General features: G+C 44.6%; 2 protein-coding genes across 2 annotated transcripts in view; both read left to right on the forward strand.

Annotated features, from left to right (window-relative positions):
* Positions 1 to 2,406: 2,406 nt before the first annotated feature.
* Positions 2,407 to 7,847, forward strand: LOC101321922 (keratin, type II cytoskeletal 6B-like). Its single transcript, XM_033866650.1, has 9 exons — positions 2,407 to 3,045; positions 4,006 to 4,220; positions 4,564 to 4,624; positions 4,769 to 4,864; positions 4,989 to 5,153; positions 5,632 to 5,757; positions 6,583 to 6,803; positions 7,023 to 7,057; positions 7,171 to 7,847. Exons 1-9 carry the CDS (start codon positions 2,476 to 2,478, stop codon positions 7,437 to 7,439), a joined length of 1,758 nt encoding a protein of 585 aa, XP_033722541.1. The 5' UTR covers positions 2,407 to 2,475; the 3' UTR covers positions 7,440 to 7,847.
* Positions 7,848 to 13,004: 5,157 nt separating this feature from the next.
* The window catches only part of LOC109552089 (keratin, type II cuticular Hb2-like), a 38,329-nt gene continuing 24,593 nt past the window's right edge, over positions 13,005 to 26,740 (forward strand). Inside the window, 1 exon segment of the mRNA XM_033866654.2 lies at positions 13,005 to 13,594. Coding sequence (XP_033722545.1) covers positions 13,064 to 13,594 — 531 coding nt within the window. The 5' untranslated portion in view covers positions 13,005 to 13,063.

Raw genomic sequence — 26,740 nt, forward strand, 5'->3', positions numbered from 1 at the left:
AATCCCCAAAAGGAAAACATCTTAAAGTCCTTCAATCAAAAAAAAAAAATAAAAATAGAAAACTCTTCTCACAGAAAGAAAGAAATCAAACACAGTTATTGGGAAACTGAGAGAGAAGATGCCCTCAGTGCAGATCTCAGAAAATCCAGTGAAGAACACTCTTGAGAGCAAACAAATCAAAACTAAACAATGTGGTAACCACAGAGGGACAGCACACAAAGTTAACCCTGAGGTTTTCCTACTGCCAGGCACTGCTGACTCATGTAACTCCTACTGTATGAATGTGAAGAACATGTCCTCGGGTGCAAATCCAAGAATCGCTGGTTTGCAACAGTCAGAAGTGGGTGTGTGTGTTCCAGGGAGGACCCATTTGCCATGAAGTTTCAAGACCCAGTGAAGGTAGGGTTGAGTAAGTGATCAGAGGCAAGGCCTATTGGCAACAGGTTGTCGGGGAAGCAAAGAAGACTGAGACTGAACTGCGAGCCATGCTGCAGCCATCTTCCTTGGCTTCGTCTAATTAAAATTAAAAGAATTATTCACACAGCCTGTGCCATAATGAGAATTCCTGTTAGCCTGGTTGCAGCCTGGCCCCTCCTCCCAGAATGCTGTCTGCAAAAGACAGGTCCAGAAGGAGCTCGCCTCTTTCAAAGATGAGCCCTTGTTAGAAAGGAACAATTCCAGGCCCCACGAAGGATACTTTACATTGAAACAGAAAAACAAAAGTCACTTAGAAAACACTCCACAGAAAAAAGTGACAAAAATTATTACCGAAAGGACAATGAAATAAACACCACGGTGAAATAAGAGAACAAAGGGGCAGTAGAATGAGAAATAAAAGATTAAAATATGAGTTGATAGAGCTCAGAAAAGGAGCAGAGAAGAAAGATAAAGCCACAATAGAAATGAAGGCCAAGCTGAAAGCAGCATAAGACGTTGCTGATGCACAGCAATGGACCACAGGTAAAGGTGGAGAAAACAGCCTGTAGAAAATAGCATGAGAACCGAGTGAAAACATAGATATGGGAGCCAAAGTACATATACCATGAGTGCAACTTCAAAAGAAAATATATATGTGTGTTTCATATATATATGTATGTATATATTCAATATATATACTCGCATGCATCACACATACCCAAGGAAAAACACAGAAACATATCTAAGTGACGTGACTACAAGGGTACACAGGGAAGTGGCAACACTGCTTTGTCTTTCTAGACAGGAGTGGGGAATGATCTTGAGCATGTAATTTTTTCCTTAACCATGTATTACTTGTTTAATTTTTCAGTTAATAGGTAGGTGTGTAAATATCAATATTCAGTATATAAATAGGCATTCTATGACATCTGTATCTGTAATGTTTAAATAGATAGCTTATTAAGCTTCTAGTTTGAACTGTCAGTTTACAGGATACACAAAGGACACGAGATCATGGTAAGTAAGACAACATGACTATGCAAATGCACAGGACAAATAACCTGTTTTTTATTTTTTTCACAAATAAACTGCAAGTGGAAAAGCGGAGGAGGATTTAAGGACTTAAATGATTTTACAGATGTATTACTTTAAAGACATATCACCGAAATACAAAATGTATGGAACTTATTAGAATCCTGATTTGGACAACCCAAACATAAAATATAAATAACACAAACAGATTTAGTTCAAGATTGAATAGATACTCCTTAATGTTAATGAATACATAAATATTAAAGATATATAAATGGTATTTGGTTATGTATTTAAAAAGCACCTCATTTACAAAATAAATGTTGAATTCTATACTAAAGAAATGATATGACCTCTGGGATTTGCTTTTGAATATTTTAAGATTGATAGGGAATTGGGTGGGAGTATAGAAAAAATAAGGCTGACCATGAGTTAATACTTTGTATAAAATCCAGTGATAGATATACAGAGGCCCATTATATTGTAAATCTACGTATCTACCTGTGGGAAATTTTTAATGAAAGCAAAAAAAAGTCATGTTTAACTTCTGTAATCAGTGAAAACACTAATAATTATAGGTAAGGGATAAGCAATAGGTTATTTTATATCTAGTATTTCTGCCTTGTGGGTGAAACACCAAGGCAGAGGAGCTTCAGTACATTTCATACACGAGTGTAACATGGAGAACCTCTGTGTGAGTCAGTGACTAACTCCCAGCTAAGTGAATTCAGACTAGTCTTATTGTACTGAGAGCAGTCAAAGCTGGAAGGCAGGAGAAATTTTCCCTGACTAAAGGAAATCTAAAATGCGATCTTCAGATTTCATAACTTTTCTAATAAACCACATGTGATCTCACTCTTTGTAAAGCCCAGCCTTCCCAACCTGCAGGCTCACCTTCCAGCACTGAGCCCAGCCCATTTTCCCCATATATAAGCCACTGCTGGGAACCTCATCTCACCGATCTGCTCCTCTCAGCTCTACCCTCCACCTCTCACGCCCTCCTCAGCCTCTTCGACTTCAGGAACCATGACTTCCAGATCCACCGTGAGAAGCCAAAGCGGCAGCCGCCGTGTCTTCAGTGCCGGCTCAGCCAGAGTCCCTGGGGTCAACCGCTCTGGCTTCAGCAGCATGTCCGTGTGCCGCTCCAGGGGCAGTGGAGGCTTCACTGGAGTGGGTGGAGGAGCTAGCTTTGGCAGCCGCAGCCTCTATGGCATAGGGGGCTCCAAGAGGATCTCCCTCGGAGGGGGCAGCTGTGCCCTCGGTGGCGGATATGGCGGCAGAGCTGGAGGCGGCCTTGGCTTTGGAGTTGGAGCCGGGAGTGGATTTGGTTTCGGCAGTGGAGCTGTTGGTGGCATTGGGCTCGGTGGTGGAGCTGGTGGTGGCTTTGGGCTCGGTGGTGGAGCTGGCTTTAGTGGTGGCTATGGGGGCTCTGGCTTCTCCATCTGCCCCCCTGGAGGCATCCAAGAGGTCACCATCAACCAAAGTCTCCTGACTCCCCTCAACCTGCAAATCGACCCCACCATCCAGCGAATCAAGACTGAGGAGCGGGAGCAGATCAAGACCCTCAACAACAGGTTCGCCTCCTTCATCGACAAGGTGAGCCGGGAGCACCTGCCCTCCACTGGGATTTCAGAGTCCCCAGTCGAGAGACGCAACCAATGTCCTACCAGGGGGAGTCTCGGGAGAGAGGGAGGAGGGGACTCGGGCTAGCTCTCCACTGGGATGCAGGACAGGCTCCATGTGGGCCACAGGTAGAAGGTGATAAAAATCATTTACAGCTACTGATCCCTTAAATGTCTTCATTCCTGTCTGGGAAGCATTCTCCACTCTTGATAACCCTCAAGCAAAGGAAAGGAACTGAGAGAATGGAACGAGTTAGCTTGATCTTCTGAAGGGTCTAAGAAATTAAAAAGGGAATTACAGTGGAAACAGCACTTGAGCCTTAGCTGGGGTGGTGGCGGGGAAGGAAAGAAGATAAAAAACCAAAGGAAATTACAGGAAAAAAAGACTCAGAAACATGTATATGTGCATAGAAATACTTAACTTGTAGAACCAGATCATGAGCATTAAGGGAGCTTGTTTTAGAGGGACTCATACACTACATGGGAAAGAAGATTAAATCCAATCATCAATAGGGTTGGAATTTAACCATTAGAATCTAAACATTTGACATCCCTTTAACTGAGATACACTCTATAAAATAACTCTGCGCAATATACGAGAGAAATACTATTTTAAAGTACATTTGTGATTGTGCTTATCAAGAGGAAGAAAAGAAATGTTGAAAGTCACTGATTGACAGGCTCCGTAATTGAGAAGAGGGACTATCTGATAGCTCCCTGGGGAAACTTGGCCAGTGAGATCTGTGTGGTGTGAAGGAAAACAGTCAGGGGAGCAGAGCTGTCAGCCTGAGCCTCTGTACATGCTCTGGAGTAGCCCAGCACCATGGGGACCATCAGATCTGCTTGGGGACAGTTAACTCACCTCTCTTCCTTCCTTCCTTCCTTCCTTCCTTCTTTCCTTTGTTGGACAAATAACCATCTTGTCTTTCTCCAGGTCCGATTCCTGGAGCAGCAGAACAAGGTCCTGGAAACCAAGTGGGCCCTGCTGCAGGAGCAGGGCACCAAGACCGTGAGGCAGAGCCTGGAGCCTTATTTCGAGCAGTACATCAACAATCTCAGGAGACAGCTGGACTACCTTGTCTCAGAGAGAAGCCGCCTGGACTCAGAGCTCAGGGGGATGCAGGACACGGTAGAGGACTTCAAGAAGAAGTGAGTTACAGGAGAGAAAAGGGCTCAGTTTCCTGAAGCCCACGCTTCAAGTCTATTAGATGACCAGGTCCAAATGAGGGCATGATTCTTAGTAAAACGTGTCCATGGAAATGAAACCACAATTCTTGCCTAAACACAAACCCCGAAGAACAAAAGGGCCATACAGGTGGATGGGGAGAGTAAAGATGTAAACAATTTAGGGACCACAAAATTCATCTTTTAGGCTTACTGGCAGGAAAGCTCCATTTGGATATATCCATTGTGGGAAGTTGGGATCCCAGGCTGCCTTTTCTGTATCATCTTCACCACTGACTCAATTAGGTTTTACCCTTTCTAATTCCAGATATGAAGATGAAATCAACAAGCGCACGTCAGCAGAGAATGAATTTGTGAATCTAAAGAAGGTGAGATGAGTAAGATCAGGGGTTCATGTTTCTTTGCCGACGGAGAGGACTCTGAGAAAAGAATAATCAGCGAGACTAAAGGAGGAGCAGACTGGGAAGGAGGGCTTGGCTCATCTGATCCCAAGTTTTTGGCTTCTTCCCTAGGATGTGGATGTTGCTTACATGACTAAGGTTGATCTACAAGCCAATGCAGACGCTCTCATAGATGAGATCAACTTCCTCAGAGCCCTCTATGAAGCAGTAAGCATCTTTCCACACTGTTTTATTGACTCTAAAGAGATTTGCAAAGGATGGAAAATCTTAGGCTTGGGTACCTCTGTAAATGTCATGGGAAAAGAGGATCTGACGATCTCATGTTCTGCAGGAACTGGCTCAGATGCAAACCCACGTGTCAGATACTTCTGTCGTCCTCTCCATGGACAACAACCGCACCCTGGACCTGGACAGCATCATCGCTGAAGTCAAAGCCCAATATGAGGAGATCGCTCGCAGGAGCCGGGAGGAGGCTGAGTCCTGGTACAAGTGCAAGGTGAGCAGTGAGGGGGAAGCTGTTGAAGAATCCCTGTACCTCCCCCCGGAAGACCAGCAAGGCTTCCCGAGACTTCACTCGGGAAATCTACATCTAGGAAGCGGGGGTCCACTCAAAGAACGTGTACCCTGAACCAACAGAGTAGATCTTTACAGTATTTATGTCCAAGTCTAGTAAGTCAAAGAACCTAAATGTAGGACAAAAGCTACCATAGATAAAGGCCAAGGGATCTTTGCTTTAGCTTCACCCTGATGCTGGTTCTCAGAAACAGTACAGAGGATGTTCTGGTCCTGAAGAGAACGAGACAGTCAGTGGTCCTACCAAGGGTGGTGTGTGATGGGTGTACAGTGTCCATGACCTTGTAACACCAATTTTCTTAAAACGCCTTGTGGAGAAACCATTAGTTTCGATTTGTGAAAACGTTGATTAGTGTCCTGTGAAGCCCATGAACACCATCCTCTCTCCCTCTGGTTTACAGTACGAGGAGCTGCAGAGTTCAGCGTGCAGATATGGGGACGACCTGTGCAACACCAAACAGGAGATCGCTGAGATCAACCGCATGATCCAGAGGCTGAGATCTGAGATTGAACATGTCAAGAAGCAGGTATGGTGGGGACCATGGAGGAGAAAAGCATCCTTTCCTTCCTAGACCACCAGGGATCATCAACCACCATGTAGGGAACTCCTGGGCACTGAGGGAACAGCAGGGAGGGGAGGACATGTACTTCCTCCCTTAGTGAGTTCCCACAGTTTGGAGAGATGGATCCCAACCCAAGAGCAGGAAACAAATGCATGACAGGACCAATCCCGACTGGTCGACAGTACAAAGGTACAGTCTTGAGGCACTGAAGTGAGATTCAATAAGAGGAATGATTGATTTAGGAACTCAAGACAGTAGTTGGCAAAGAAACGTTCAGGCCAGAAAGTGTGAGGAAGAGTGCTGCAAATATGCTCAGATTCGATGTGAAAAAGAAGCTGAGTAAAGACACAGGACAAATGAGGGTTTTCCAAAAATGTGAAGTGGAAGGAAGGCAAGGTTGCAGCTGTTTAAAGTGAAATCATCTCCTCACTGTGGGTGTCTGTGGTTTTGTGTGAGTTAGCGTGCACGCACATGAACTTACCCAAACTGTCAACATTCAGAAGAAGCCAGTGGGTCCATTTCTTCCAATGTCCCCTGGTCTTGGGTCTGCTGTAGTATCTTCCAGCACTCACCACCTCCATCTTCATTAGGGTGGTTAACACAGAGGCGTATAGGGAGCTCCTAGCCTAGTTCAGGGTTGCAGAATGGAAAAAGACTGGACAAAAAGAATCAAACCTCCTTTTCCATGGAATCTGGGCTCTAGAGCTCTTCCTCACTGGGAAAGAAGAACCATGGTTCATCTCCTCAGGAGTCCAGATTGCAGGTTCATCTGCCCATCTTCCCCTCTAGTGCACCAGCCTGCAATCCGCCATCGCCGATGCAGAGCAGCGTGGGGAGCTGGCCCTCAGGGATGCCAAGAACAAGCTGGCCGAGCTGGAGAACGCCCTGCAGAAGGCCAAGCAGGACATGGCGCAGCTACTGAAGGACTACCAGGAGCTCATGAATGTCAAGCTGGCCCTGGACGTGGAGATCGCCACCTACAGGAAGCTGCTGGAGGGCGAGGAGTGCAGGTGAGTAACTCACACAACCTCCTCAAACATCTGGGTCCATCTCCAAGGTGTCCAGCCAGTGAGCACCACTGGAAGGCACTCTAGTCGTGGCCATAATGCCACTCCCAGAAAACCACGTAGAAGGCACGTTCCCCATGGGCTCTCCTCACGCCAAAGCTTCCCACGCTGGTCCAGCTCTGGCTCTGAGGTCTCATAATGGCTGTGTCTCCTCTCTCCTAGGCTGTATGGGGAAGGCGCTGGACAAGTCAACATCTGTAAGTACCTTCACTTGCCTCCCTCCCTTGCCCTTGTGCTCTTCTGACTGGACTCTGTGTGGCAGAGTGAGCTCACCATGTCTTGTCATGGCCTTGTCCCCTTGCCTCTCCAGCCGTGGTACAGTCCACCACCTCCAGTGGCTATGGCAGTGCTGGCGGTGTCAGCAGCGGCTACGGCATGGGCGGAGGCGGTGTCAGCAGCGGCTACGGCATGGGCGGAGGCAGTGGCTACTCCTACAGCAGTGGTCTCAGCGTTGGAGGTGGCTTCAGTTCCAGCAGTGGCAGAGCAATAGGTGGTGGCCTCAGCTCCTCCGGGGGCAGCAGTTCCACCGTCAAATTCAGCACCACCTCCTCCTCCGGCAGGAAGAGCTACAGGCCTTGAACACCTGCCACGGGCTCGTGGTCCCACAGCGTCTCAGGCTCCCTCTCTGGCTTCACTGCCCTTTCCTCCAGTTGCTTCCTCTCTCCTGCTTCTTTCTTCTCTTACTCCTTGAGTTAGAACTGAAGTTGCTGAGTGCCCTCATGTCCTCTCTGCCACACCTGCTGCATCTGAGCTTCCATTGCTCACCATCGGAAGGTCCCTGTCTGGGTCCTACTCCAGAACAGGGCAATCCCCCTAGCTTTCCACTGGCCCAGTATGTCCCATCTCACAGGTGTTGTGTTCCTCCCTTGCAGTGATCATGAAAGCACAAGTGACTAGTTCTATGATGTACGGGGGTCTGTATCCCTGTGATGCTTCCTCTGCTCTTTGCTCACTTGTATTGCTAAATAAAGCAGATTTGTACTATAATGCATGGTTTCATATTGCCTTGCTTTGTTACCAATGGTTCTTGCGGTTTTCATCGGGCAAATGCCTTTTCAGGAATGAAGCATACTCCCAATTGCCATGTGCGTCGCCCCCCTCCTTTAGAGAACTTCAACAAACAGCAGTTTGGCATCCTTATGCTCAGATTTCCTTCACAGATAAGATTTCATCTAAATGTTTGGCAAGTGTAATGGGAAGAATATGGTTCACCATATTGTATACTCTCCTTTTAATTGCCCATACCAAGAAGTAATGGTTGAGTTTCTCTTCCTTCTTCTCTAATATCACTCCAGCCATGCCCAAGGGATCAACTCTCAATGTCCAGTAGGGGAAAGATATTTCTGGTCTAACATAGCAAAATGACATTTAACAAGAGAGTAAGATGTTTGATTTTTATTTAGACTTAACTTCATGACCAACATACTTGTCTGACAAGGTGTATCAAGGGTAGTTAAAGTGGATATACTGCTGAGCTGAAATTCTATTTCTAGAAATGTATTCTGAAGAAATACTACAAATGCAGGAAGGAGTATGTACATGGATGTGAATCCCATCTTCCCAGCAGGGAAAATTAAAAGCAGGAGAGCTGGTCAAATCACCACCAAACTCAGATTCTGGTTTTTAAAGTGTGAAGGCAAAATGAGAATGGGAATATCTACCTTCTCACACCTTAAGACTCTTGCAGAGATGGATGAAGCTGAATCCTTCATCTCTCTGGTGTGCTCTGGCTACTGTGACTTCTCTGAATGGGTAATGAAAACTCAGGATATGGTGCAAGGCTCATCATTCACTAGTGCTGCCTTTTGTCCACACCATTCCCTATTTCCTCATGAGTCACCAGTATCTCCCTTGCCCCCAGGCTCTTACAACACAAGCGAAAGTTTCTTGTATTCCATAATATAAAGAGGGTGAATCTGGATCCTTTTGTATCAGTATTCTGCTGTATTCACCTATAACCATTCCCCCAGCAAAGTGGGCAGCCTCTCACATTGGTACCTCCTCACTTTGCCCAGAACTTCCCCAACAGCTGGTATGTGATGATTTGGTTCCAAAATCTAAGCCCACTTAGTATTTATATTATTATGTACCCGTGAGGAATAATGGAAAGAAAATACTGACCAGGAAATATATATAGACTATATCAATGAATAATAAACAGGTTGCAAAATAATATGTACACATGGATTTATCTTATTAAAATCTTATGGTACACGTGCTGATAGCGAAACGGCAGACTGTAAACCATCAAGCTCTCCTTTTGCCAAAGAAACATCGAAAAAACAACCAGAAGCTGTCTGAACAAACTTTGCAGGAGCTCTGGAAGACACTCAAGAGTTTACAGCAAACAAGCAAATGCCCAATCAAGAAAATCCACCTTCAAAACGATAGCAAATCTTTGTGACAATTTTCCTAGCACTTGCCCTGCCCTATACCTGGTGTAGTTGTAGTCTTGAGAAAGCAGCAGCCTTATTCTAGAACTTTCCCCCACCCCTCTCCCACCCTCCAGTCCCCTCTCAAACCCATTTGCTCCTCTTGGTCACCCTCCACCACCCAGCACATGCATCTTGAACCAGAGAGCAGATGCAGATTATTTGCAAATTACTGTGCAAGTCTCTTCAAACACATCTGGGGCATTCCTGAAGAAATAATACAGGATTCTCACCTTTGTTCCACATAAATCCAAATGCAGGCAAGAGAAGCAGCAGGTACAGTTAGTAAAAACTGTAGGGCAGACTACAAACCCACAGAGGCCTGGGGCAAAAGACTACGGGAGAAGATATACAATAGACCCTCTGACCATCTAAGGTCTAGAGGCTAAGCTGGAGTGAGAGTCTGGGAAATGAGGACATTCAGGAGCAGCTGTGTATATGAGAGAATTTAGAAAACTGTGCCTAGGTCCAGACAAGACACCTGCTCAGAAAATTCTTGAGAAGGTCTTAAGCATTAACCTTGGGCTGATCTCTAGGTTCAGAGCAAGCCCCACTAAGTGGTGAAGGAGTATCCAGTCACAGGGAGAGTTGGTTGTTCTCAGTTTGTTATTTTGGCTTTTGGTTGTTGTTGTTTTTTTAGCTCCTGGTATACAAGAAAATCTTCATCAAGACAGTAGCTGAACACAAGCTATAGGAGCAGCCTGAAGTTGAGGTTTTACTGCATGCCAGGCACTGCTGACTCATTTAACACAACTAGGTCAATGTGAAGGACAGGTCCTCAGGTGCAAATCCAAGAATCCCTTGTTTGCAACAGTCAGAACTGGGAGTAGGACCTGAGGCAGGACCACATTAGTCATGATCTTTCTAGAAACTGGGAAGTAGAATTGAATAACAAATCAGAAACAAGGCCTATTGGCAACATTTTGTTAAAAAGAGGGACAAAAAGCAGAGAGAATGTGAATTTGTCACTCTGCAGTGATTTGTTGGGCAAGGTTTTTAAGGAATAAGAGAATTATTCACACAGCCTGTTAACCTGAATATGGCCCCAGCTCACTCCCCAGAATACTTTCTGCAAATGACTGGTCTAGAAGGAGTTCACGTCATTCAAAGATGAGCACTAGTCAGAAAGGAACTGGTCCAGGACTCACTAAAGAGAATACACATTCAAAAATGAAATGAACAGGAAAAACAAAAGGCAGATAATGATCACTCATCAGAACAAAGTCACTATAAAATATCGCCAAAATAAAACCCTCTACAAAATTAGAGAAGAAAAAGTATATAATGAGACAATAAGAGATAAGCCATTACTAACAGAAGTCAGATATGAGGCAGAGAGAAAAACAAAGCCAGCAGGGAAATGAAGGCCAAGTTGATGTCAGTACAAAGGACAATAGACGTGCTGAATGCACAACAAAGGGCGCATGGGAGAATATGGAGAAAAGAGAATCGGGGGTCATAGAGGGAGTTAACGAGGGGTTAAAGGAGGGTCAAGAGGATATATAGATAAAGAAGACAAAGTAGATTCAACACAAGAATAATTGAAACACCTAAAGGAGGAGTATACACCCTCATACGCAAACTCATACACACAAATTGTCCCCCCCAAAGCACAGAAACATCTTCAATTAGGTGGCTGGGGATTTGCCCTGAAATTTATTTTGATAGACAAATGTGCACAATTTAGGCATTTTTTAAATGTGTAAATATTGTATATGGGTATAAAGAATGAAATCTTGCCACTTGTGACAACATGGATGGATCTCTAGGGCATTATGTTAAGTGACATAAGTCAGACAGAGAAAGACAAGTACTGCAAAGTCTCTTATATGTGGAATCTACAAAAGAAATTTTCAAAAATTTAAAAACTAAGCTCATAGACACAGAGATCAGATTGATGGTTGCCAGAGGCGGGGGAAGGGATGGGAGTGGGAGAAATGGGTGAACTGTTTTCATGAGGTTTTTTTTTAAGTTTAAATAAATTAAATTTTAAAAGCCCACAGAGATAAAGCCACATACTATTAGAATGGCTAACAAAGTAATTGAGGATACCAAGGCAACAATATGGAGCAAACAGAACACTCATACACTGCTGTTGGAAACTCAAAATGTTGCAACCAGGGCTTCCCTGGTGGCGCAGTGGTTGAGAGTCCGCCTGCCGATGAAGGGGACACGAGTTCGTGCCCTGGTACGGGAAGATCCTACATGCCGCGGAGCAGCTGGGCCCGTGAGCCATGGCCACTGGGCCTGCGAGTCCGGAGACTGTGCTCTGCAACGGGAGAGGCCACAGCAGTGAGAGGCCCACGTACTTCAAAAAAAAAAAAAACCAAAAAAAAACAGAAAAGAAAATGATGCAACCACTCTGCAAATATATATATTTATGGATGTATATAATGTAATACTCAATCTTATACACTTTCAACTACATCTACTTCTGGAAAATAAACTTATTATTCTTCCAGATTTAAGATTCCAGATTACAGGAATATAGAGGAGAGAGTAACATATGGAATGACATCAGAGGATGCAATCACAAAAGCCAAAGAATGGAAAACTCTACAGGACAGTTAACCTAGTCTATTTAACAAATAAATGGCCAAAAAGATGAACAGCTAAATGATGTAAAGGATGTATTATTTAAAGGATGTATCATCCAAATAAACATGTATGGACCTTATTTGGACCCTGAATTAAATTATAAAAATAAGTAAGAATAAAGGGAAATTTGAATGTTCACTAAACTTAGTGATGTTAAAGAATTACTGTTAAATTTTTAAGATATAAAAATAGCATTTTGGGGACTTCCCTGGCAGTCTGGTGGTTGAGACTCTGCACTTCCAATGCAGGGGACTAGGGCTCCATCCTTTGTCGGGGAGAACTAGGATCCCACATGCCGTGCATTGTGGCCAAAAATAATAATAATAAAAATAAATGTTTAAAAAAATAAAATAAAGTAAAAAAAGCATTTTGGTCATTTTCTAAAGAGTCTGTTATTTAGACATAAATACTGAATTGAATATGAAATCATATGACCTTTCTTCTGGAATTTCCTTTCAAATAACTTAAGGTGGATGAAGAAAGTAGGTGGAGCTATGGATAAAATAAAGTCGGCCTTAAGATAATAATTGCAAAATCTGGGTGATGTGTATCCATCCTTAATAGACAAATAGGGGTCTATTATGTTGTTCTACTTTTCTATCTGTTCAGATTTTTATATACAGAAAAAACAAGTCAACTTTAACATATTTGTAATCATTAGGGAAATGGTAATCTTTCTATTAGGGCATAAGCAATAGATTGCTGTTAGATTTCTAAATTCTCAGCTGTTACAAAAGATCAGATTGGAATTATGGATGAAATAAATCTGGCCTTGACATAATAATTGCAAAATTGGGATGATGGGCACGTTCATTCTGATACACAAGCAACCCATATTGAACCTTTGTTTGAGACAGTCTAACTCCCAGCCTCAGTGAATTGAGAATAGTCTTGTTGTATTGATATAAATCAAAGATCAAAGGCAGGAGAATTTTTCCCTGGCTAAAGGAAGCCAAAAAGCATTCTTCATATTTTATATCTTTTCTAATAACCCAGGTATGATCTCACTGTTTGTAAAGCCCAGTCCTTCCCAACCTGCAGGCTTACTTTCCAGCACTGAGCCAAGCGCATTCCTCCCTGTACACTGGCTGCTGGAAACCTATCTTATACTTTTCATCTCAGCTCTACCCTCCACCTCTCACGCCCTCCTCAGCCTCTTCGACTTCAGGAACCATGACTTCCAGATCCACCGTGAGAAGCCAAAGCGGCAGCCGCCGTGTCTTCAGTGCCGGCTCAGCCAGAGTCCCTGGGGTCAACCGCTCTGGCTTCAGCAGCATGTCCGTGTGCCGCTCCAGGGGCAGTGGAGGCTTCACTGGAGTGGGTGGAGGAGCTAGCTTTGGCAGCCGCAGCCTCTATGGCATAGGGGGCTCCAAGAGGATCTCCCTTGGAGGGGGCAGCTGTGCCCTCGGTGGCGGATATGGCGGCAGAGCTGGAGGCGGCCTTGGCTTTGGAGGTGGAGCCGGGAGTGGATTTGGTTTCGGCAGTGGAGCTGATGGTGGCTTTGGGCTCGGTGGTGGAGCTGGCTTTGGTGGTGGCTATGGCTCCCTCACCTGCCCCCCTGGAGGCATCCAAGAGGTCACCATCAACCAGCGTCTCCTGACTCCCCTCAACCTGCAAATCGACCCCACCATCCAGCGAATCAAGACTGAGGAGCGGGAGCAGATCAAGACCCTCAACAACAGGTTCGCCTCCTTCATCGACAAGGTGAGCCGGGAGCACCTGCCCTCCACTGGGATTTCAGAGTCCCCAGTCGAGAGACGCAACCAATGTCCTACCAGGGGGAGTCTCGGGAGAGAGAGAGGAGGGGACTCGGGCTAGCTCTCCACTGGGATGCAGGACAGGCTCCATATGGACCACAGGCAAAAGGTGATGGAAATCATTTACAGCTACTGATCCCTTAAATGTCTTCATTCCTGCCTGGGAAGAATTCTCAACTCTTGATAACCCTGAAGCAAAGAAAAGGAAAAGAGAGAATGAAGTGGATTAACACTTACCACTAATGGGTCTACAATGGGATACAAAGAAAAGACCAGTCACTACCTTCTCTGAGGTTCTGGCCTACCTTTCCAGCAGGAAGAAAAAAAAAGAAAAACAAAGAGAAGAAAATAAAAGTGGAATTATTTTCCATCCAGGTGAGAAAAAGAAACATTTGAGATGTGCAAATATTTATAATTTGTTGGTTTTGTGTGTGTGTGTGTGTGTGTGGTACGCGGGCCTCTCACTGCTGTGGCTTCTCCCGTTGCAGAGCACAGGCTCCGGACGCGCAGGTTCAGCGGCCATGGCTCACGTGCCTAGCCACTCCGTGGCATATGGGATCTTCCCGGACCAGGGCACGAACCCGTGTCCCCTGCATCGGCAGGCTGACTCTCAACCACTGCGCCACCAGGGAAGCCCCTATAATTTGTTTTTTTTAAAAAAAGTTATTCTAGAAACAGAGTACGACCATCTATCAAGAGTGTTTTAGAAGAGATATATGCACTAAATGGGAGTTTAGATTAGAATCTAATCATTAGATAACATTTAACATCCCTTTTATTTTAGAAAATAAAAGCTTTGTATAATACATCAGGTAAAAACTATTTTAAATTACATTTTTGATTCTGCTTCTCAAGAGAAAGAGAGGAAGTGATGAAAAAATCACTGATAGGCACAATAACTTATAGGGCAGGAACAGCTCAAAAGTCTATGGGGACATTTCATCAATGAGATCTGCCGGTTGAGAAGGAAGAATATCAGGGGAGCATACCGCCCAATCTGAGCCTCTGTATATTCCCTTAGTAGCCCAGCACCATGGACACCACCCCAGCCTACTTGGAAACCTGGTAATACAGACACTTGTTCCTTTCTTTCTATGTCTAGCAAACGACTCTCTTGCCTTCCTGCAGATGTGGTTCCTGGAGCAGCAGAACAAGGGCCTGGATACCAAGTGGACCCTCCTTCAGCAGCAGGGATCCAAGCCCATGAGGCTGACCCTGATGCCTACGTTTGAGCAGTACATCAACAACCTCAGGGGGTGGAAGGAATCTCTCCTCTTCTTTAGTGGCTTCCCGGATTCATAACTCAGACACATGCAGGATCTGGTGGAGGACTTCAAGAACAAGTGAGTTACAGGAGAGAAGTGAGCTCAGTTTTCTGAAAACCACACTTCAAGTCTACCGAGTGACTAGGTCCATTTGAGGGCATCATTGCTTAGGAAAAATATCCAATGGAAATGAAAATTTCCATTGGCTTTCAAAATCCTTTGCTCACTGGCTCAAGCGTCTTTCAGCACCCTCTCTGGAAATGAAGAAGAAATCAATAGGCCTGCAACCGCACCAAATGAACCTGTAACACTGGAGGTGAGCTTAGCAATATTAGGTGTCCCCATTCCTTTGTCGAAGGCTGGAAGAGCCCACACATGGGAGGAGAAGATATTGGGTGGGCTGGGAGTAGGGGTCGGCTGACTCTGAGTTGTTCCTCCTTTCCCAGGACGAGGATGCCGCATGAATGAGGTTGAACTGCACACCAAGATAAATACCCTTAACGATCAAATTGATCACTTATATTCTTACTTTGAGATGGAGAGAACCTTACCCTGTTTGTTCATTGGTTTGTTCATTTTTCTACTTAAGAGTCTGAGTGGATGGAATGTTTGGGAGTTGGATCTCATAGATGTATCACTGGAAGCAGAGGTACTAACAATCCTTATCTGGTAGGAGTGCTCTCAGATGCAATCCTACAGCTCAGACATTTCTGCGGTCCTCTCCGTGGACAACAACCATAATCTGGACCTGGACAGCACCATTTCTGAGGTCAAAGGCCTATATGGGGAGATTGCTCAAATGAGGCAGGCTGAGGCCAAGTCCTTACACCAGACCAAGGTGAGCAGTTGCCAGCAGCGGGAGAGAAATCCTGTGCCCGCGCCCCAGGTGGTTACACTCAGCTGCACCAGCCTACCGCAGTTTTTTGAGTGGAGTTTGAAATACAAAGACCCTGGATGATTTCATAGGAGGTCTGTCATTGCTCAGTTCATGTAGACAATTAAAGAATTTACAATTGGGCCTATTGAATAAAAAGAAAAAAGAGTTTCATGACATTGCCCTACTGAGTTTTGCCTTCAACCTCTTCCTGATTGTGAAATCCCGTAGATATCACTAAGAACATCACTAGTTTATTGAAAAACTAGGTGCTCAGTGATCATACAGAACTATTCAGTTGTGCAGCAGCAAATAATCTTGTGCCATCTACTATTTCTAGAGATGTCGCATCGTTTGGTGTGAGTTTATTAGATGGCTGGGAATTGAAAGCCATTTTTGGCATGTGAAAGCCCATAAACACTGTATCTACCCCAATGCACACTGCTTCTCTATTCTTCTGGACTACAGTGTAAGGAGTTGCAGGTCAAGGTACATAGACAAAGGGATGTCATGTGTAACACCAAGCAGGAGACTGCTGAGCTCAACCACATGATCCAGAGACTGATCTGAGACAGACCATGGCCACATGCAGTCTACCATCTCTAGTGGCTATGGCAGTGTCAGTGGTATCAGCAGTAGCTTAGGCCTGGGCAGAGGCAATGGCTATTCCTACAGCAGTGGTCACAGCGTTGGAGGTGGCTTCAGTTCCGGCAGTGGCAGAGCCATAGTGGGTGGCCTCAGCTCCTCCAGGGACAGCAGCTCCACCGTCAAATAAACCACCACCTCCTCCTCCAGCAGGAAGAACTACAAGCACTGAAGTCCTCCTGTTGGTACTTGGTCCCACATTGTCTCAACCCCCCATCCAGCTGCATTGCCCTCTTCTTGGGTTGCTGCTTCTCTCCTGTCTCCAACTTCTCTTGGCCTATGAGTTAGAGCAGAAGTGGTAAGTCCTCATTTCCTCTGTCTATACTGGCTTCACCCAAGCCTCCATTACTCACTATCAGAAGGTCACCAATCAGTGTCATGAACATATGTAGACATCCTATTGATGTTCCCATCTTATTATCAGTGTCATCAGTCTACCATGATTCTAGGAAGAAAATGACCTATGCCCTCCTTGAAAACTGACAATCGAGATCATGAAAACAGAGCAGGGAATCTTCCCTTTAACTGTCCTGCCCATTCTAGCTAGACTCAGGAGTTCCCCACAGAACAAATAAGTTATCTTCCCATGCAGTGTCCCTAAATGGTATTGACACCACCCTGTCAGCAGCAGTTATATCCCTACAATGTTTTTCTCTGCTCTCTTTGCTTTCTTTTGTTGTGTTGAATAAAGCATATTTCTAATATAAAGATTCTGTGTTAGATTGTAGTGTTGATCGTGTACTGGTTCTGAAACTTACTCATCCCATTCAGTGATCCTCATCTTTGGAGACCCACCTCTCAGCCCCACTGACAACTTACCCTGCTTCATACCCAACTCTATCAGTCAACATCATGTGATACTCAGTTATTCTGTGGGTGGATTACTACCAACTACTATTCAGCCCTCTTCCACTCAGGGTTTTTTCTCAAAATGGAGTCTTTGAGAGAGTCTCTTCAGCAAGTAGTGTTGGGAAAGCCGGACAGCTGCATGTAAATCAATGAGGTTAGAACACGCCCTCTCACCATACATAAAAACAAACTAAAAATGGCTTAAAGACTTAAACATAAGACATGACACCATAAAACTCCTATAGGAGAACATAGGCAAAACATTCTCTGACATAAATCATACCAATTTTTCTTAGGTCAGTCTCCCAAGGCAATAGGAATAAAAACAAAAATAAACAAATGGGACCAAATCAAACTTACAAGCTTCTGCACAGCAAAGGAAAACATAAACAAAATGCAAATACAACCTACAGAATGGGAGAAAACACTTGCAAACGATGCAAACAAGGGCTTAATTTCCAAAATATGCAAACAACTCAACAATAAAGAAGCACACAACCCAATCAAAAAATGGACAGAAGACCTAAAGAGACATTTCTCCAAAGGAGAAATACAAATGGCCAATAGGCACATAAAAAGATGCTCAACATGGCTAATTACTAGAGAAATGCAAATCAAAACTGCAGTGAGGTACCACCTCACTCTGGTCAGAAGGGCCATCATTAAAAAGTCTACAAATAACAAATGCTGGAGAGGGTGTGGAGAAAAGGGAACTCTCCTACATTGTTGGTTAGAATGTGAGTTGGTGCAGCCACTGTGGAAAACAGTATGTACACTCCTCAGAAAACTAAAAATAGAATTATCATATGATCCAGCAATCCCACTCTTGGGAATATAGCCAAACAAAACTATAATTCAAAAAGATATAGGGTGACAGTGGCCTCATAGAACGAGTTTGGGAGTGTTCCTCCCTCTGAAATTTTTTGGAAGAGTTTGAGAAGGATAGTTGTTAACTCTTCTCTAAATGTTTGATAGAATTTGCCTATAAAGCCATCTGGTCCTGGACTTTTGTTTGTTGGAAGATTTTTAATTACAGTTTCAATTTCATTACTTGTGATTGGTCTGTTTATATTTTCTAATTCTTCTTGGTTCAGTCTTGGAAAGTTGTACCTTTCCAAGAATTTGTCCGTTTCTTCCAGGTTGTCCGCTTTATTGGCATATAGTTGCTTGTAGTAGTCTCTTATGATCCTTTGTATTTCTGTGGTGTCAGTTGTAATTTCTCCTTCCAGGATACAAAATTAATGCACAGAAATGTCTTGCATTCCTATACACTAACAATGAAAGGTCAGAAAGAGAAATTAAGGAAACAGTCCCACTTACTATTGCAACAAAAAGAATAAAATACCTAGGAATAAACCTACCTAAGGAGGCAAAAGTCCTGTATGCAGAAAACTATCAAACACTGGTGAAAGAAATCTAAGATGACACAACAGATGGAGAGATATACCGTGCTCCTGGAGTGGAAGAATCAATATTGTGAAAATGACTATGCTACCCAAAGCAATCTACAGTTTCATGAAATCCCTATCAAATTACCAATGGCATTTTTCACAGAATTAGAACAAAAAATTTTACAATTTGTATGGAAACACAAAAGACCCCAAATAGCCAAAGCAATCTTGATAAAGAAAAATGGAACTGGAGGAATCAGGCTCCCCAGCTTCAAACTATACTACAAAGCTACAGTAATCAAGACAGTACTGGCACAAAAACAGAAGTATAGATCAATGGTACAGGATAGAAAACCCAGAGATAAATCTATGCACCTATGGTCACCTAATCTATGATAAAGGAGGCAAGAATATACAATGGAGAAAAGACAGCCTCTTCAATAAATGGTGCTGGGAAAACTGGACAACTACATGTAAAAGAATGAAATTAGAACAATTCCTAACACCATACACAAAAATGAACTCAAAATGGATTAAAGATCTAAATGTAAGACTGGACACTATAAGACTCTTAGAGGAAAATATAGGAAAAACACTCTTTGACATAAATCACAGCAAGATCTTTTATGACTCACCTCCTAGTGTAATGGAAATAAAAACAAAAATAAACAAATGGGACCTAATGAAACTTAAAAGTTTTTGCACAGCAAAGGAAACCATAAACAAGACGAAAAGACAACACTTAAAAGGGGAGAAAATGTTTACTGACAAAGGATTAATCTCCAAAATATACAAACAGTTCATGCAACTCAATACCAAAAAAACAAACAACCCAATCAAAACATGGGTGGAAGACCTAAATAGACATTTCTCCAAAGAAGACATACAGATGGCCAACAAACACATGAAAAGATGCTCAAGATCACTAATTATTAGAAAAGTGCAAATCAAAACTACAATGAGGTGTCACCTCACACCAGTCAGAATGGCCATCAACAAATAATCTACAAACAATAAATGCTGGAGAGGGTGTGGAGAAAAGGGAACCCTCCTGCACTGTTGGTGGGAATGTAAATTGATACAACCACCATGGAGAACAGTATGCAGGTTCCTTAAAAAACTAAAATAGAACTACCATATGACCCAGCAATCCCACTACTGAGCATATACCCAGAGAAAACCGTAATTCAAAAAGACACATGCACCCCAGTGTTCACTGCAGCACTATTTACAATAGCCAGGACATGGAAGCAACCTAAATGTCCATCAACAGAGGAATGGATAAAGAAGCTGTGGTACATATATATAATGGAATATTACTCAGCCATAGAAAGAAACGATATTAGGTCATTTGTAGAGATGTGGATGGACCTAGAGCCTGTCATACAGAGTGAGATAAGTCAGAAATAGAAAAACAAATATTGTATATTAATGCATATATGTAGAATCTAGAAAAATTGTATAGATGATCTTATTTGCAAAGCAGAAATAGAGACACAAATATAGAACAAGCATATGGATACCAAGGGGAAAAGGGGGGAGTGGGATGAATTGGGAGATTGGGATTGACATATATACACTATTGATACTATGTATAAAATAGATAACTAATGAGAACCTACTATACAGCACAGACAACTCTACTCAATGCTCTATAGTGACCTATACGGGAAGGAAATCAAAAAAAGAGGGGACATATGTATGAGTATAGCTGATTCACTTTGCTGTACAGTAGACAGTAACACAACAGTGTAAAACAACTATACTCCAATAAAAATTAATTTAAAAAAAAAAGAAAGATGGTCCCGGTTAACAGATGACACTCAGATTAGCATGGAGGCGGTTATGGCTGGGAACATTCTCCTTTTGTGATAGGATATCCAAAAACCATTTTCAGTGTAAAATTCTATACAAGTTTTGACAAGCAAAACAGACATTAGAGGTTTATTCACATCTTCCCAGATATCAGTGTCAGGGTTATGATTTTGACTTTTAGACAGAAACAGATTTTTAGGCCAAGTTTACACAAGCTTTTTGTAGAATTTGGCTCATCAGGCTTTCCAACCAGATCCTACCTGTATGCAGAAGAATAAAAAGCAAGGAAAAATTCCATAAGAACCACAATTACCAATTCAATTATAATAATTGTTGCTTATTTGGAGCCACAGCAGAGACCCTCTGCCCTGGATCATAGATCAAGTTGCAATCTAGCCTTATGCCATGGTGGTCCACAGGTGTGCAAGGGTCTTGCAGCTGAGCAGGTCACTAGGCAGAAGTTTTGGATCTGGGGAAGACTTCTGAGAATTAGTGACCTCCCTACCCTACTATTACGCAGCTGTAGGGTTTGAGTCAAGGGAATGATGGAAGCAGAGGTTAGCAACTACCAAGCTGTACAAAATCCCAAAAGCTGGTGGGGAAACATCCCAATGAGCCGGGCACAGACTCTGGTTCCCCCTCCCCATGTGAAAAGCTCCATGACAGCAGGTTACTTACAGGCTTCTCTCATCACCCTGGGATGAAGGCCAGATATGTCCCCAGTCCTGTGGAGGCCAGCTACATGCCAGCAGCTTGACCTTCAGGGCAGGCATTACTATGCCAGTCAGCTATGAATAGGGCCACCAGAAAAAATAGAGGCTGCCTAGTAGAACTTGAATTTCACATAAACAACAAAAACATTTTAACATAAGCATGCCCCAAATATTGTATGGAACCCAGCTATATTAAAAAATTATTTGTTGTTATATCTGAATTTAAAATTGAACTGCACATCTTATATTTTTATTTGCTGAATATGACAACCCTACCTATGAACTACAGATATACTGAATGACAGACATTGAACTACAGACAAGGGCACTGGTGGTTGGGCTGCTGCTCCGTATTTCTATTGTAAAGCGGCAGACAATGGGCAAGGACCAAACCCCCGCATAAGTCAGCTCAAACAGCCTTGAGATCCCCTGGAGTTTCTCAGAGTTATGTGTCATCACTGGTGATTCCTAGTATCCCTGACTTCCATGTTTCTATCATTTCTCAGGCTTGATCCTGGGAGAAGGAGACAGCAGTACACCTGGCTGGCCATTTTAGACAGAACCTAAGCCATGGATTCTAAAGGACATTGTGCTTATTTATTACGTATGTGATTTATTAAACGATGTTAACACGGAGAAAAGGGTGAAAGCAAATACATGCGTCAAAATATTAATAGTGATTGATTCTGAGGAGTGGGAATTTGGGTCAATGTTCTTTTCCCTTTTGTACTTTTTTGCTGCATAAAAGTATATCCTCCTTTTCCCCCATTGGAATACTACTTTTATTACATTGAATTCATACATTCTCTGTCCTGATCCAGTCATCTCTTTGTGCGATCACACCATTGTCATTACTAAAGCTTTCTATTCCATGATGTTTTCTGATACAGTGATTTCTACTCATTGCTTGTTTGTTCTCAATGTTTTCTTCTTATTCTTGTGCATTTTGTTTTGTGGTTGCTGTTGCTATTAGGTTCCCCTAGGGATCTTACAGTTTTTTGTTGTGAATTAGAACCTCTTCTGTCATATTTTCTAATCCCTGGAAGGTAGTGCACGAGAGTTACTGATTCCTGTACCAACCACCTTGCTAAACTTTATCCCAGTTCTAATGATGAAGTGACAAGAAAGAGGCAGAGCCAGGATGCAAGGACCGACCTGCCTCCTTTCGTAATCTTCGCTCTTCCCCAGTGCTAGGGCGGTGCGATCTCACCCTTGGACTCTGGCTCCATCAGTTCCCCCTCTGGCCATGGGGAGAGGTGCAGGTGTGGACCAGGAGGGGCCGACCTGGTCTCCCCCATCACTCCAGCCCTTCCTGGCTGTGCTTGCCCTCCGGTGGAGATGCCATTGTGCTAGGGTGCTAAGAGTAAACACAGGAGTGGGCTCCTCTCCTCAGTGGGACATCTGCTGCCTCATGACATCAGCTGGTGTCACATACCCCACACCGAGGGCAAACACCAAGGAGTGTTGCCCTTGAGCCTGAGAATGCCAGCCCACACTGGGAGGATGAGGAATGACTGCTTTTGCCCAAGCTGGTACAGCATCCCCCTCTCTCCTCCCCCAGCTCTGGACTCCATCCAAGCTTTATTTTGTCTTTCCTCCTCCTGAGAACCTTACCAGTCTCTGCAGCCTTATTTTCCCCACTCTGACCTCTCGTCTATTCCTTGGTGATGTAGGAGTGATGAGTGGAGTATGACTGTCTTTAGCCTGTATTACCCTCATCTAAAAACATGTTTTCCAAACCTCATTATTTGCTCATATATGCTCTATGTCACTCAGCCACCCAGCAAAGTCACTCAGCAATACAGTGTCAGGTTACCTGTGGCAGAGCCAGCGTCTAGACACTGCAGATAATTGAAAGGCAGGTAGGTGCATTATTAAGCTCATGTTGGATTCAACTGAATGATGTGCCTACCCTTGAAGAAAAATCCCTCTCACTTGACAGAGCCAGAACTACACCCATAATCATACACACACACACACACACACACACACGCATAAAGGTACGTGAACAGTGGCGGGTCCAACATCAGAGAGGCTGAGTGACTGTCAATTCCTGCAAGTGAAGGGCAGCTTTTTAAATGTAGGGAAACCACATTTTAGAACTAAATCCATAAAATACCATGATACCTAAACAACCTTATCAGGGTACAGCGTATAGGTACTAATCTCACAGAGACATTAAATGCTCCAGAAAAACAAAACAAAACAAGCAAACAAAAAGAACTCCATTTATTGCAGAATCACACCCTCTCAATCATTCCAGAAAGAATCAGAAATCTCATGATTTCCTGGAGAGAGGATTTCCTTGTTTACCATTGGACAGTAGAAGCGCTTTGTTACTGAGTTGAACTCCTCTTGCTGAGTTTAAGTGTATTCTATTCCCTGGTGGCTACAACAAAGCCAAAGAAACAGATTGGCCTCCTTGCATCATGCCTTTCCCCTCCCCTCACACCTCCTATTTCCCAATACCTTCATCATTTTCACCTCTGGGCTCACTCCAGGCTGGCCAGCTCTTGCTTAATAAACCAGCGCTCGGGGCAAGTGGAAAGCACATTGAAGCATTCCTTTAAAAGGAATTAGTGTCTCTCATTGGCCTGATGGGAGCATATCCAGAATGTCCACCGGAGGAGAATCATCAGAGGGCACTGAGGCGTCTGGCTGTGGGATCATACACCATTTTAGCCCTTATCCCGGAAGTAAGGTGAGAGCAGTGCCCTGGCCGCTCAGTGTAACCTGCAGCACAGACATGGCGCTGGTCGTTTCGTGAAAACGATTTCATCCCATCAGATCCCAGAAGTACACGTGGTTTTGCAGAGGGCTTTTCCTAGAAGCCCTCCAGGGAAGCTGTGTATCAGTCAATCACACTTTGAGTGCACGCAAGAAGAGCTGACCAGTGGGAAGGGTCCTCTGCTGAGTCCTTCTTCAAAGAGAAAAATTCTTTTGCGGTAACAACTCACAGATCTTAATTTTTCATCCCTCTGTCTCTAGGCGTTTGAATATTTACCCTCTTAAAGCAGAGCATGGAGAGCTACCTGCTCTCCAGTTACCTGGGGCCAATCGCTCCCAGCTTAATGGCTCTTGGTTTCCCAACACCATCGTCATTGTCACCATCCTCATCAACAGCGTATGCTCACAGGGTGCCCGCAGGTCAGCTGGGTGTCAGGCAGTCCAGAATGAGACAGGGACTCCGAGGCCAAGGCGGAATGCTCCGCAGGCCCGGCCCTCCAGGGGATGGTGGAGAACACAGCCCCCCACCCATAAACTCCTGTCCGTAGAAATACCCAGGTAAATAATGTGTCACCAAAAGGTTTTAGACAGTAATGCAACGTTACAGACAAGGTACGTGTGCGTTCAGCAGATCAATGCAATCCCATCTCAAGGATCTGTGAATGGAATCACTCTGATTTATCAGTGAGAAATGTTAAACCAACCCAGCTCCCCCAGACTCTCCTGCCACGCTCAGGAGGTTGCGTGCTCTTGTGTGCACCCAAAATGTGGTCCTTGGAGCCAGCAGGGAGAGCAAGGCTCGTCTGCAGCCTTCAACGTCTATCCTGCATTCAGTCATGCCGCTCACTGTCTGAATTTCACCTTTTTAAATTCTGTTGTATGCCACTTTATATGACTTTTATTGTTTCATATAAGTACGTCAATTTTATCTTCCTCACAGCCCAGCAAGCCCCTTGGGGTGGGAATCATGCTGGAACCTTTTATCCAGCAGGGATCAGGGTGACATGGGCATAAGTCCTGTGCTAGGGGACAGGGGACAAGAGTCCTAACTCCAGATTTACTCTCAACTTCCTGTGGGACTCTAGGCCTCACTCTCCTCATCCATAAAATAGGGACCTCTGTAGCACGTACTTCATGAACTTTTCTGGAGCTGAGGTGAAAGCAGGGGCCTGGGGTCTACACCCCAGTGTCATGGCCTGACTTCCTAGACACGTGGCAGCTATGTCAGAGCTCCTCGTGCACACCCTATGCCTACTCCTATCCATACGGTGGCACTATCCTCATGGTCTGTTCCCTGGATGGGTTGGTAATGGGACCCCCTTCACTCTGGTATCCCAGTGCTGAGTACACTGTAAGTTCCACAGATATTTGTTGAATGAAAACATGAACAACTGCATCTTGTCTGAAGGCTCAGGTCAAAATAACTGGGGCTGAGAGGATGAGACTAGAAAGCAGGAAGGAAGAAAGCGTTTCCATGACATCCAAGCCCACGAGACACTGGGCAGTGCCCAGCCCAGCACAGGGGTGAGGCTGACACATCTGGCTGTTTCTTCCCAGCTGGTGACACACACACCCACCCTCAACTGCTACCCCCAAGCCCAGTAACGAGCCAATGGGATGGTGTAAAGAGCCTCCCTGGGTGCTCGGGTATCGTCCAGCCCACCCAGCCTGTGCCCACAGACCATGACGACGTTGCACGTTTACCTCGCCGGGATTCCTAGGTAGTGTGTTCCTCTGTTCACAGATGGCCCAGGAAGAGCCCAGGGGCATCCCATTGCTCCCCCACTTTCCTCTCCCAGCAGCATCCCCGTTTGGCAGCTCCTCCTCAGCACCAACCAGAGAGACTTGGTGAAGCGCCCCCTCCTGGGGACACGGGAGGACATTAAGATGGTCAGAGGCAGATGGCCAAGACACATCTGAATCCTTCCAGATGCTTTCTGGGGGGGGGACACTGTGACAGCCCTTGAGATGCTGGCATCATACCACCCCCTCCCTCCAGGAAGAGCCCCAGCTGTGCTTCCCAGGCAAAGGCGGCTTTTCTCACTGGCTCTATGACCCGAGGGACGTCCGGGGCAAAAGGCATCAGAAGGGATCGGGAGCTCTGGCTTGTCTACCAGATGATTGTGTGGACTTCGGTGGTTCCTATCCTTGGTTTCGTCCTCTCTGAGCCTCCCTCAGCTCTAAAGATTGACTCTGCTCCTTTGCTTCACCTCTCTATCCTGACGCACCCAGTCAACACTACACTCGTGTAGATTATCGTCTCGTGAATGTCCTTAGGACGTGGGTGTCCATGTGTCCATCCACGCTTTGTACATGCACGTCTGCTGGGTGTGTCTGAAGCTCTTGATCACGGAGGGAAGGGGCTGCTCCATCTCGCTTCTCTTAAGCACAAGCTTGAATGGAAAGAGCACCCCAATTTGCTGCTAAAATTGAGGAAAGGGCCTTGAGGGCCACCTGCCCACCTGCACCAGGCTCTGTACCTGCCCATTGAATCTGGACCTGAGTGAAAGCCCTGGTTATGTGGGCAATGGAGTGAAGCAGATCAGGTAAGTTCTGGCCGTGTGCAAGTACACATCCCAAGTCCTGAATCTCGGTGGTTTCTTGTGGTCAATTGGCACGTTTAGTCCCTTTGGAGAGGAATTGTTGCCACTGAATGCAGGAGCAAAGGGGCCGTGTGGTGGAAGGTCTGACCCCTGTACAGGCAGGCTGGGTGGTACCTGTTAGAGATGCCAAGTGTTGAGGAAGTCGGCTGCCCCGGCAGGAACAGTCAGGGTTGAAAAGTGTTTCTGGTGGGATGTCTCAGGTACCACTGCA

Source organism: Tursiops truncatus, chromosome 11 (genome assembly GCF_011762595.2).
Source record: "Tursiops truncatus isolate mTurTru1 chromosome 11, mTurTru1.mat.Y, whole genome shotgun sequence".
Taxonomy (NCBI): domain Eukaryota; kingdom Metazoa; phylum Chordata; class Mammalia; order Artiodactyla; family Delphinidae; genus Tursiops; species Tursiops truncatus.